The sequence below is a fragment of the Pocillopora verrucosa genome, chromosome 7, assembly GCF_036669915.1.
Source record: "Pocillopora verrucosa isolate sample1 chromosome 7, ASM3666991v2, whole genome shotgun sequence".
NCBI classification, from domain to species: domain Eukaryota; kingdom Metazoa; phylum Cnidaria; class Anthozoa; order Scleractinia; family Pocilloporidae; genus Pocillopora; species Pocillopora verrucosa.
The window spans coordinates 22,523,800-22,536,640 of record NC_089318.1 but is presented as its reverse complement, the minus strand read 5'-3'; the positions used below and the strand labels follow the sequence as shown (position 1 = coordinate 22,536,640).

Sequence of the window (12,841 nt, the reverse complement as noted above, 5' to 3'; positions counted from 1 at the left end):
GAGACAAACGCTTTTAATGTTAACACTTGTATAAGTTTAAGGGTTAAGCTATTTCAATGAATTACACATATTCACTTTAGCACCTTTTTTTTTTACCGATTACGCAGAATTCCTCCCTTGCAGTCATTTTTCTTTCATACCTAAGGAGAGAAAATAATCAATTTTTGAATTAATATCTTAAAAATTTTGACTGTTGACAGTGATTTAAACATATGTAGGTAACTGGTGAAAAGAAAAAGGAAGAACTGTATCCCGAATAAGTGGCAAATTTCTTTTGTTAAAAATAAATGATATGTAGACAGTATTTACGAAATAGAGGACTTTTCCCCTTTTCAAATAGTCCCATCCGAGCAGGACAGGGTTGGCAGGACTCTATGCAGTTATGAAAACTCGAGACGGAGTAGTAAGTGTGCATAAGAGGATTCTCTGACCCCTCAGATTTGAAAAGATGAGGCTATGCAAACATTAGAGTACTTCGTTGCTTTTAATAACATATATCCCCAAAATTACACACAGATCCTTAAAATTCAAATGGTTAGGAAAATTTATTTGTAACACCACTGCTCCCGCTGCCCTGTATAAGAGTCCTTTCCCCTCCCTTTCCGCCCCCCCCCGTCCTCCCCCCCCCCCCCGTGGAAATGTATAAATCAGGGGGCATTTGGACGTTATGAGCTATAATGATAGTTCATAATTTTCTTTGGAAATGTTGCTCAGATACCCTACAGGCACTTCTAAAAATCACGGCCGCCTATTTCAAGGCATTCTTTTGTAGAAATATCGCGAGTTAGTTCGTGACTTCAGGATTCATTTCTTGTTTATCAAATTGTTGAAAGAAAAAAAAATCATTTTACTGGGTTGAAATTTTAATTAAAGATTACTGTGCAACTGAATTGAATGGATAATTTACAATTCATTATGGTTACAAGAAAAACTTGAGAAACCTCAAACAAAATAGCCGCATAAAGCTTTGCATAGGAGCAATTCAAAACGTGCAGGTATAGTGTTTAGGGACATTAAACCGAAACGATTTAATTAGCTACCGCGTGGGACCGGGCCACCCACGTGATTGAATGGGCAAATGCAAGAGATTATAGTCTCTTGGCACGTGCTTTTTTGTGTGTTGCGAGAACCTAATGTTGGGTCGAACGAAAGCCTCGGTGATCAGTAGTGATCTGTGAAAGTTCTCAAACACAAAGCAAGCATTAAAGTATTGTTATTCCTCACTCTTTCTGTCTTGTTGGAGATGTTTCCGCAGAAAATGTAAGATCTTTGGCCAGCAGTCTTCTTGTGCCCTGGCATGTGCAACAGCCTCACCTCCCCAAGCTAGGTACGGGTAACCATACCCTTCTTTAGTAGATTTGCTGAAAGAAAAATCACAAAGAGGAGAGTAGGGTGGCTCGATTAGATGTCCCGCTTGGGGATAACTCAAGTTAGTGCACAAATGTTCTTTTCCATTCTCCTTCAAGCGATCAATAATGAACTTTACTGTAAAATCGGTGGGGACGTTCAAGTCATCAGTTCCAGAAACCAGCATGACAGGGCAATTGATGTTCTCAACTGGTGTAATAGCTGAGTATTTGGAGGCTGTTCTTGGATTAATGTAATCAATGTCAGTTGGCTGGGCAAAACGCCAGATGCTGCCCTTTTCTGAAGACAACACTCGGCTCTCATTCATGGGTATTATGTCTGAGACTCTCCCTTTTAATTGGAAAGGGAGAAGGAAGGCGATCACCAGAGGTGAAATAGCTACAATGGCCTTTATTGATGCGATCTGATAACTTGCCATCAACAGTGCAATCCATGAGCCATAGGATATAGCGTGCATGCCGATACCATGTGGAAGCACTTTAGGGTGACTTGTAAGCCAGTTAGCAGCTTCTTCAAAATAATCCAGGTTTATTGAAGATGGAACCAATGGTTGATCTTCATAGCCCAAATAGGCCAAAGCAAGAGTAGCGAATCCATGAGATGCCAAAAGTGAAGCCCTAAATTCCACTAATCCGCCTGCAGCACCAAACAGATCTACGACTCCTGTAAAGATAACATTGACTGATTGAGTGCAAGATATGTTGAACATTTGCAGCAGAGATCGTATGATAAAATAACACGTCAAAGGCGGCTGTAATTAACTATGCAACATGTGAATAACCTTAAACATTTTTGGACCACTCAAAACGGCAGACATATGACGACAAAATCCTTCGCGCGTTTCCTTGTAACACATTGAAAAGGGCTTGTGTTGGTTGCTTTGTAACTTATCAGATTAAAGTTTGTTCCTGTATTACCAGCCAGAAATCAGCCGTAAGCAAACGCTTAACGAGTATCTTAGAAAGAAGTTAAAATGCTCAGTACAGTCCTCGATCTATTTATGGATCGCTCAGTTTTGTTAAGGACTAGATTTTTTAAAAGGATTGTCCGATCACCGCACGATTCTCTAGAATTTACAATCACGAGGAAGTTAGACATATACATTGAAGCTGGAAAATATTAGAACCATGTTTTTTGGCTAAAAATTAAAGTGATAGCTTTGTTCATCGGAAATTATTTATTTGGATTGATCCACCGTAAAATACACCGCTTGTAATTCTGTTTTGCAGGCGATATTTCACATCATCGATCAGTTGAGATCAATTGGTCAAAATGGCAACGATGCAATCCATCTGCTTTATCTGTTCAATGAAAAGAATGCGCTCCGCCTCGTTTTCTTTGTGGAGCAGTCGTTGCAAGAGGAAAGGAGCGTTCCGCCATTTTCTGAATAAATCTTGATAACCATTACAATTTCCTCAAATATGAATGGTGCATTAGCTGCTTTATTCCTCATTAATCATTCTATTCAGTTGTAATCGGACAGTTTGCTGTAATCGGACACCTGTAATTGGATAGTTGAAGCAGTCATACTAAGTCCACTGAGCTAAATCCACCAGTCACGGTATTGATCACAATAACCATAGCAATAACGACTTATCCAGAAAAAAAACCAAAAAAGAAAAACTGGGGAATTTCCAAATTGGAGAAGATTTTTCACGTTAGACATTGTTTCTACCGCAGTTGTCGGAGCGACTGCCATCATGCTGAGGTCCAACGTGGGTAGCTCGGAGATCGCCAGTGAAGCAAGCCTCAGAAATTACACCGACCGCCCTTCGAATGAACAACTAAGAGCTTGCTCTGATGTCATTTCCGATGCGTTGAGTGGTGAAGGCCACATCAGTCACTGCAACCGAGTTTTACGGCTCTGTCATCCCGAGTAATCTTCATGTTCCGGTGATTTCGGCTGTCGTTCTTTCGTAAAACTCGCCTTGAGCAGTTTGTTTACTATTTGTCATGTGGAAAAACTTGTGTGCCTTTGTGAGCCACAATTCGGCCGGATTTCACTGAACATTTCACCTCCACATTCTGTAATAGAGACTAAAAAAAGTTCAAGCAAAAGTGTTGGATTCGATCTGCCAAACTATTTAAGTTTGCAAACAATTGCTGCAGAATGTGAACTTTGAAGGTTTGACATTTTTGACAGCTTTAGTCTTGTACAGCCAATCAGATTATTTGAAGTATTATAACAACGATGATGATTGGCTTATTGTGGCGTGCTTTATGAGAGTATAGAGCATGCTGAAAACACTGTGGTTCGCTTTTGAATTAAAATTTATTACTGAGATACCTGTGGTAGCCCAGTCATAAAATGCCTTTGTATTTTTGTCGTCTTTTTTTTTTCCTCCGCCAAAAAATGGGAAAATTGCGCAATAGTACCCAGTGGTCATTGGGCCCTCAACACCATGACAACTAACTGTGTGATCCAATGAGGTGTTCACATGCTGATCACGCGTGTTATCTTGATGATGATTGGTGTTGTCATGCACGGACAGGGCCGAGTAACATGATGAACCACGAGATTTTTGCTTATAAAACTCTTTTGTCAGTCGTTTTCTATTTCAACGTGTTTGGATTACGATCACCTGGAACATTATGGCGCAAACGCTCAAAATACTTACAGACGCACACACAAGTCGTATTGTTCGCGGCCAATTCACACTAAAAGATGTTATTGAGCGGTAATTTTGGAACGGATTGACTCGCGAACGCTTGAAAGCCATGAAAGCATTGGATGCCTTGTATGTCTTGTATGCCAATTATGCCAATGTCTTAGTTGAAGAACGTACACTTTTTGTAAAAGGCAAAATCTGAAATCTGAAACCAAACTGCATATACTCTATGCAATCTATTGAACAACACTCCTACCGTGAGACTGAAGAACAAAACTCTAGTGGATGAAAACTGCTTGTGAAGAAAGGCGCCATGTTGGATTCACTTGATGCCAGGGAACGCGTCACGCGTTGTGTGACTCGGTGTTAAGTTACGAGAGGAACCGTTAAAAATTTGAACACGTTATAAGAAATAGTACAGGGAACGAAATATGGTCGATTTACAACGATAGATATTTCGAAATATTAACATTTTTCTCGTAAAATCAATAAAACTTACTCATACCCTGTGTATCCGTTGTAGTTTCTAGCGATTTCTGCCGTTTTCACTGTTATTCACGTCATCTACTTTGATTACGTTGGTAAAATCTTTACAGACATCACACCAACCGACGCGCGCGAAGTAAGAAGACTATATTGAAGGCTTGAAATTATATTACGATCGATTTTCATCAAGAAATGGGCCAGGAATTTTCCACAATAGTGCAAATAATCGTGAGGGCTAATCCCGGAAAAGCGACTGCGTGACGCTCGGTAAGCTGTAAGGTGACATGTTATTATATACTAGACGTTAAAACTCTTCAGATTCTTAGTCTACATTTTGTACCTACTCTGCTGTCTGTATTTTGTATCCGGTCTGAAGTCTGCTGTCTGTATTTTGCACTAACAGGTATCCGTGGCACCAATACAGTTTATTTTTGGTTACATTTATTCGCACAACACACATAATCTACCACAAAACACCTGTGTGTGAGGTAATTCGACATTTTCGTTCTTTTCTGCGTTAATACTCGTCTTTCCTTTTGTAAGAATGTAGACCACTTACAATGTTTCAAGTAAGTCACTCACCCTACAAAAAAATAACTCTTGCATGCATAGCATGCCCATGTTTTGAAATAGGTGCATGCCCTTGGCCAGACTTGAGCTCACTATTTCAGTATACTAGTCCGACACCCGTAGTATCACTACACTACGTCTCGTGTTTCTCCTTACACTTTCCGCGTGCTCGAACCGCTTCCTGCGTGCTTTGTATAGGTAATCGCATGATTTTGAGTGCAATTTGGAATAAATAAGCACGAGTAAATTTTTTTAAAGACTAACAAAATTCATTAATTTGAAAAAAATTAACAAGTGCTTGTTTATTCCAAATTGCACGAGAAAAATTATGTGATTACGTGTTTGTAATATACCTGAAAAAATTCGAGATGGCCCATCATATTTAAGCATAAACAAAGCGCGCGCATCCAGTGCAAAAATAATTTATTCAAACCGTGCGTTCGGTCAAAACAACCGCGTTCGATCAAAACAATAATATGTGATGATATCTTACATCTTTAAAGCGCAAAGAAGTTCAGAGTCCGGCTAAACAGTTCAAGGAATTGTTCGGTCTGTGTCCGAATCATTTGCGATGAAATGGAATCGTCGTTTCCGAGGTTTAACCATATTTGTTTTTAATTTCGGCGTTGGATAGCTCGAGCAAAGTGTTAAGCTGGGTCGGCTCGTAATTTTCGATTTCCTTTGCAATTCCCTTCTCTAAACACCACTTTATCCGAACCGACAACCAAAAAGCAGTGCTTTTGACAGTGTTTTCGTTGTTTGAGCAGTTTTTCAGCTGCGGTGGCGAAAGAAAATCTACTTAAAACGCCGGCCATTGTTTAGCTGACAAATTTTCAAATTTTCAAATTTTGTTGCGACATCCAAGGCTCGCGTTTGATGGGCTATCTGTGAGTTTCTTTGATTATATATATATATATGATACGAAATCAGACCATTTTTTCGTGCAATTTGGAATAAATAAACACTTGTAAATTTTTTCAAAGACCATAAATTGCACGAGCCACTCAAAATAAATTTTCTCAAAGACCTCAAATTGCACGAGCCGCTTCCTGCGTGCTTAACAACAGAACAGAGCTCAGTCATTTGTTAGATGATGAGCTATCTCGTATTTTCATTTTTTTGTCCAATACTGTCAATCGTCCGATCTTGTTAATCACTCGTATGATCACAGACTGAGATGGAGTCCACTTGGTCCTATTTCCTTATTTTTAACTGAATTGCATCTTTTATTCTTCCATACAAAGCTTTGTGTATTTTTCCATGATTTGATAAAATCTCTTTCGCTTTACATCCATCGCAGACCACAATGACCACAAATTGCACGAGCCCTACGGACTCGTTCAATTTTGATTTTGTTAGTCTTTGAAAAAATTTACTAGTGCTAATTCATTTCAAACTACACTCGAAACCATGTGATTACCTATACTAACTAAATACTACATGACAAAAAATTTTACCAGTGTTACTTTATGACATAAAATTTACTTAAGCTTAAAATAAAATACTGCTGGAGGCTACGACACATCTAAACAATAAACTCTAGTGATATGGAGATTATTACTCTTTCATGTCTTTTACTCTAGCAGGTTCATTGTATTTTTTTTTTACCTCAATAATTACTTTTCATTAAAATAATAGGTTCTCGGATAAAAATAATTTTAGATGCCAGATATAGACTCTCCTTTCCAGAAGAATGCCAAAGCATCAGACAGCGTATAAAATTAAATGGTGTGCAAACACCATGCCGAATTGCGAAATGAGCCATACTCAGTGCAAGGGACTCATTTTGATAATCAATTTTCCCTTATGATCATTACTGTTATGACGAGTATTTTAGTACTGGATTATCGAACAGAAACTGCAATGTTAGTCCAAAACCTACACAACCCTTTTTCAGCGAAAGAGATCATTAACTTCTTTTCCTGGAGTAATTAAAGTCTGAGGTCACAAAGAGAATAAAAGGGGGCCTTCGTAGAGGTTTGAAACAAATAAGATAATCTAGGACTGTAGGAGTACTTGCATTAATGAAATGGTTCAAACCATCGATAAAACCTCATCTCACATTATTCTTTCAAGATCACCTTGCAGCATGGAAAGATGGGGTTGGGGTTTGCAGACAAACGTTTGCAGCGCGCGGTAAATGAAATTGGTCTCTGCTGATCTGTTACTCGATCAATTCGTTTTAAATTCTAATCTCTAAAAACACTATTCTAGTCTTGACTAATGGTTTTTTTTGGATAAACGTGAAACTTTCGCTACTCACCAGAAAAAGGTCCATCACCGGGAGGAAGAAAAAGAGTTCCACGGATTCTTCCTTCTCTCACAGGAATTCTCTTCACTCCATTTGCCATGTACCCCTTCTCAAACGTATTGCTAGACAGAGGCTGCAAAGAACTTGCTTCCTGCGGATCCGTATGGCCATCAAAACAGTCCAAGACGACTCTGTAAGGTTTAGTGACATCAGATTTCGTCAGTCGAATTCCCTTTCTCTGCCCAGGTGATGGTTTCATGCTCCATAAGAGTCCCATAGCTGAAACTCCGCGGTAAGATCCACCAACAGATGGTTCGCGACAAACATCAACCTGGCCATGTTTGGTAGCGATGAAGTGAGCGTGTGACTCGAACACTTTCCCGCCATCTCCAACAACTCGTGCTCCGAGTGTAATCTTCTGCATTGGTTTCAGTCGAAATACGTTAATCTTAGTTATTTTGTCGATGAGTGAGAATTTTGGCCACAAGGTAAGCATCTTCTTTGAAATTGGCGACAAAATTGCCTGAGATGCACCTACTGAGTCAACGACCTATGAAGTCAATTATCTCTCTTTCACCGTTCTAGACTCATTTATTCCTTTGGCAGCATAAGTCATTAACATTTTTGACAGTGATGCATTGTTCCCGAAAGGTTGGACGATAATTTGATCCGAGATTGAATGGCGACATTGTTTTCGTAGATAGGATCAAAGGAAGCTGACAACTCAATAGAGACAAATAAACAGAGACAACTAAGAGAGACAACTTAAGCCATGAAATTATAGAGGGCACGAGTAGAAAAAACTTCGGAAAAAGTTCGCAGCATGCATTCTACAGAGGTGCTATCATTTCTGTCATTAATGTAAAGGATTACATTAACGCTTGCAAGCTCGGTAGGTGTCGATACGATTACCTAAACCTGTTAAGAATGAATCCGGAAGTATCATATCCTTTATAGTACAAATGTGTTGCAGGCACCCTGTAACCATCTCTGTAATGAAATTTATATGTTGCATTCATATTAAACGTTAATTTGTCTATGAAATGTGACTCATTGGAAACTCCATATTTTGATCTTGATGTTAAAATTTGGTCTCCTTTTCATTATCATGTCTCATTCCATAATAAAAAAAAGTATACAGGTACAAATCCTAACGTTGCTGCTTGTTAAACGCCATCCGCACATGAGTTATTTTCAGCATCATTATCATTTGTTGGTGTAGCTAAATTGATTATTATTTTATTGGACATATCTAAATCAGCGGACATGTGTTGCAGCTCCATTCTACTTCTGCTATGATCACTTAAGAAGTTAGTTGATGTTCTTGAAACTGTCTCAGAACTACTGGCGGCTGATATGCCAAGAGATGAATGGTCAATAGATGCTGAAGGAAAATAGCACTGTATATTCACCAGTTGTAGGTTCATAATGTTTAACCCAACACGAGATAGATAATACCCTCGTGCGCTATCCAAATGCAGTTTCATTTCGTAGGTTTTTTAATTGAACTGATGAGTCTTGATTAATGAATTTAACCCCGGTAGTGTCATCTTCATCTCTGAACTGTCCAATTTTGTTCATGATGTGTGCAAATGTGTTTTTCAAATCTGTACTACCAGTAGACTAATTCACTATGTCATTAACATACTTCTGATGATAAGTAGTCATTAGTGTATCATTAATGTTGATAGTTGTATTGAAAAAATTAGCATAAGCAGGATGTGTGCTTTCATGTGGTTGTGCCTATTTGGCATTACTTATACTTCTGTTGTTCATTTTCAAATTATCAGTCATTACTCTTAGTACTTTGTCGGTTTGCGTAAACACAAAAAATTTGTGGGAAGAGATTATTCAGTTTTTCTTGCTTACGAAGCGCGAAATTTAAATATACTCGGATTGAACAGTCGAGCCGAATGGGAGAAATTGACGAGCGTGTGCGACTATTTCCATTCGCCCTTGTTTTTTTTTTTTTTTTTTTTAACTCCTTTCATTGAATTGAAATACGGAAAGAGAATGATACCCATGAAACTACATGAATTAACGACGCGCGAGGCTTCGGACGTTATCACCAGGTTTAAGTCACACGCTAGAGGAAGGAGAATATGAACCTTTTTGTGCACATCGGGAACAGAATCTCATTCACGCAGCGCGAAATTTAAATACACGCACATTAAACAATCGAGCAAATGACGATAGTCTTCTACATGATTCGATAGCGTGGTAGGCTTTGGACGTTAATACCAGGTTACACATGCTCTCATTACCTTTGCATCGCGTAGTGAGCCTCTAATTGAATATATCTTTCGCCAGTTTTAAGCAATATAAAGGAAAAACGGTGACATCTCTTTACTTCAGATACGAAAGCTACAGTCGCCCCACCATCCACCCCACCGTGACTATTTGCATCCTAAAAAATCTACCAGAATCACCCCCACGGGGAGGATTTGTCTTATCATCAGTTTTGCCGATGGTTTAAATCTGCCGCTCGTATGATAATCGGAAATTTTGAAAAATCCCGCGTGTATTTTAAAGCTGTTTCCGCCATTGTTCCAAATTAGCCATATATGGTCATTGTTAACCGTTAAACAAAGCCTGCTTAACTTTAAGCTGATCCGCTTTTCTTAATATGTAGTACTTCGAATGCTGTACCACTGAGCTCTAGGAGACTTGAGGCAAGCTAGCTAGGCCATTTAACAAGATCCGTGGCGACGAACTCCTTGCATTCTGCTTCTTCGTAAGTCAAGTGTGTTACAAATAAGTTGTTATTACGTAAAACAAAAATTCATCCGCAAACAATATGCAGGTCATGTAAAAAGTTTTATTTGTTTAAAATTATTAGTCGGGCGACCGACTATAGGTTTACCCTCGGGTTTCTCCACAAAGCTCAGTCACGTGCAATGGGGAATACCGCAGACACGTAACAAAGGCCCAACCTTCTTTCCACCATGTCGAACATGGTGAATTTGTCGAATATCTTAGCGAATGGTGTCATCTTTTCTACAATCAAGCTTACAGACCCACACACCGTTCGCGGTAGACCCATTCTAAAAGATGGCTTGTGTAATAAACGTATATTTCGAAACGGGTTGTTCCGCGAACTCAAAATAGGAAAAGAATCAAATGATTTAGCGAAGGTCTCACTAGAATTTATAAAAGCGGGAATCTTTAAAACGGGGAATCTTTGAAAGCGGGAATCTTTAAAACGGGGAATCTCTAAAGGCGGGAATCTTCAAAATGGCATGGGGAATCTTTGAAAGCGGGAATCTTTAAAACGTAATAATTTTTTTGGCAGATGGCAGTGTCACTCGATTATCATTTCTCTTATCAGCCTGAAAGATAAGTCAGTTATCAGCCCGGTAAGCAATCATGATTGAATACTCTGATCTACATCGTTTTCCAGTATTATCTTCAGGGTTCAAAATAAGAGCCGGCTGCCGTTTTAAAAGCTTTCTGGAAACGTAAACAAGTAAAAACCTTCGAATTTTGAAACGTACTACAGGGAGTATTTTTGTTTACGGCATTCAGCTTTTACGTATTTGTTCAAGCGTGAAACATATAAGTGTGTGTCCATACCGTCAATTTACCGTGTGTATGTTTCTGCACGTACATATTACATTTAATCAAGATTTATTTTCCAGCAAATCCTGTTTAATGTCGTTTTTATAGCCTTCTCACGCGTTCAAATTAAAGTAGGTGCTTGACAGCACGGATTTCCCATAACTGTAAATGATGAAGCACGACAGTTTGTCTAGACAAAGTTGAATATTTCACGCTTGAACAAACACGGAAAAATTGACCTCTTTTGACTACGCCTTGTTAGAAAGGGACTGAAGTGCTCATCATAGCTTTTAGAGGTTAAAAAGGGCGGGTTTAGTACCTCTTGGGCTGTTCAGCCTCAAAAGGTCCACAGCAATAGCCTCTGTGATACCTGTCAGGGTGTTGCACCAAAAATATGTGACAGTGTGTTGTTGTAGAATTGGTGCCTCTCAGGGGTGAAAAAGTTTTACGCCACGCCCACAAACCAGGACCATGGTACCTCTGTATTTCTTTTAGAACCACTGTGCATCGTGAGTGGTCAACACTTGTAACAGCGCGTCTGCCTGTAGCCCGACTTACGATCTTAGATTGTCTTGTCTCGATTAAAACTGAGGCTAAGTGAAAGCTAGGAAGGGCTTGTTTCCATTCTTGTCAGGCAGCCGATATATTGATAGAAAACAACAACAATAACGATAACAACTAACTGCATGTATTCCCATGCGATTTTGCTCCCTGTTATTCCTTTACCTGGTTCCCTAAATCTGATTGTTACTTCTCCCCTCAAGCTGATTTACATTTCCTTGAACATCAGTTACGAGACTTTGGTGTTATATGACAATAACAAATTATATCTGATAGAGCAGAGCATTCTCATAACCTGTTTATTGCACAATGTGTGGATACCAAAGTGAGAAATAACATGTTAATCACTTGTGTGAGTTTAAGGGTGAAGCTCTTTAACTGAATTACATGTATTCATTTTAGCACAGTTTTTTTACCAATCACACAAGATAAGTCATTCTTAATTAAAAAGCTTTCAGAGCAAATTCCTCCCTTGCAGTCATTTTTTTCCATACCTAAGGAGAGAGAATAATCCATTTTTGAATTAATATCTTAATAAATATTTTGACTGTTAATCTTTTGGGTTGAAGTAAGGAAAAATATTTGAGTACCCATATAAACAAGTATAGGGTAATTGATAAAAGGAAAACAAAACAAAACAAAACAAAACAAGAAATTATATCAAGAAAAAGTGTTAAAATGTATATATTAACAATCAATGATATGTAGACAGCATTTACGTAAAAGAAGACTTTTCCCCTGTTTAAATAGTCCCATCCAAGCAGGACAGGGTTGGCAGAATTCTATGCAGTTATGAAAACCCTGGACGCAGTTGTGGGTGTGCACAACAGGGTTTTTCGACCCCTCGGATTAGAAAAGATAAGGCTATGCAAACATTGCACAGTACTTCATTGCTTTCAGTAAAATACTTCCCCAAAATTGCACGCGGATCCATAAACTTAAAACTGGTCAAGATTTTTTATTTTAAACACCATTGCTCTTAGCGCTTGGAGTCTGCTTGGTTAAGTCTCACCCCTCCCCCCTTCCCGTGGAAATTGTAAAATCAGAGGGCTTTAAGACGTTTTGAACCACAATACTAGCTTGTAATTTTCTTTGGAAATGTTGGTCAGATACCCTACAGGCACTCCTAAAAATCACGGCCGCCTATTTTAAAGGCATTCCTCTGTAGAAATATCGTGAATTAGTTCGTCACTCCAGGATTCATTTCTTGTTTTTATCAAAACGTTAAAGAAAATATTTTGACTTTACTCGGTTTTAATTGAATTAAAGATTACTGTACAACTGAATTGAATGGATAATTTTCAATTCATTTTGTTTACAAGAAGAATTTATGAAACTTCAAAGAAAATAGCCGCATAAAACTTTGAATGAAAGCAATTAAAACGTGCAGGCATAGTGCTTAGGGACATTGTGAAGCGAAATGATTTAATTAGCTACC

The 12,841-nt window shown here is 38.6% G+C and overlaps 1 protein-coding gene across 1 annotated transcript; it reads right to left on the bottom strand.

Annotated features, from left to right (window-relative positions):
* LOC136282397 (bile acid-CoA:amino acid N-acyltransferase-like) lies at positions 1-7,825 on the bottom strand. The gene is made up of 3 exons (XM_066170023.1): positions 7,297-7,825; positions 1,225-2,031; positions 1-140 (listed from the first exon to the last, which is right to left on the bottom strand). The coding sequence occupies exons 1-3, from the start codon at positions 7,778-7,780 to the stop codon at positions 124-126; spliced, it is 1,308 nt and encodes a 435-aa protein (XP_066026120.1). The 5' UTR covers positions 7,781-7,825; the 3' UTR covers positions 1-123.
* Between the last annotated feature and the right edge of the window lie 5,016 nt (positions 7,826-12,841).

What these genes read in the sequence shown, in the direction of transcription:
- LOC136282397 (XM_066170023.1), bottom strand. Translation starts at nt 7,780, where the DNA reads ATGCTTACCTTGTGGCCAAAATTCTCACTCATCGACAAAATAACTAAG. An exon ending in CGGTGATGGACCTTTTTCTG is followed by an intron (nt 2,032 to 7,296) that starts GTGAGTAGCGAA and finishes TTATCTTTACAG; the next exon opens with GAGTCGTAGATCTGTTTGGT.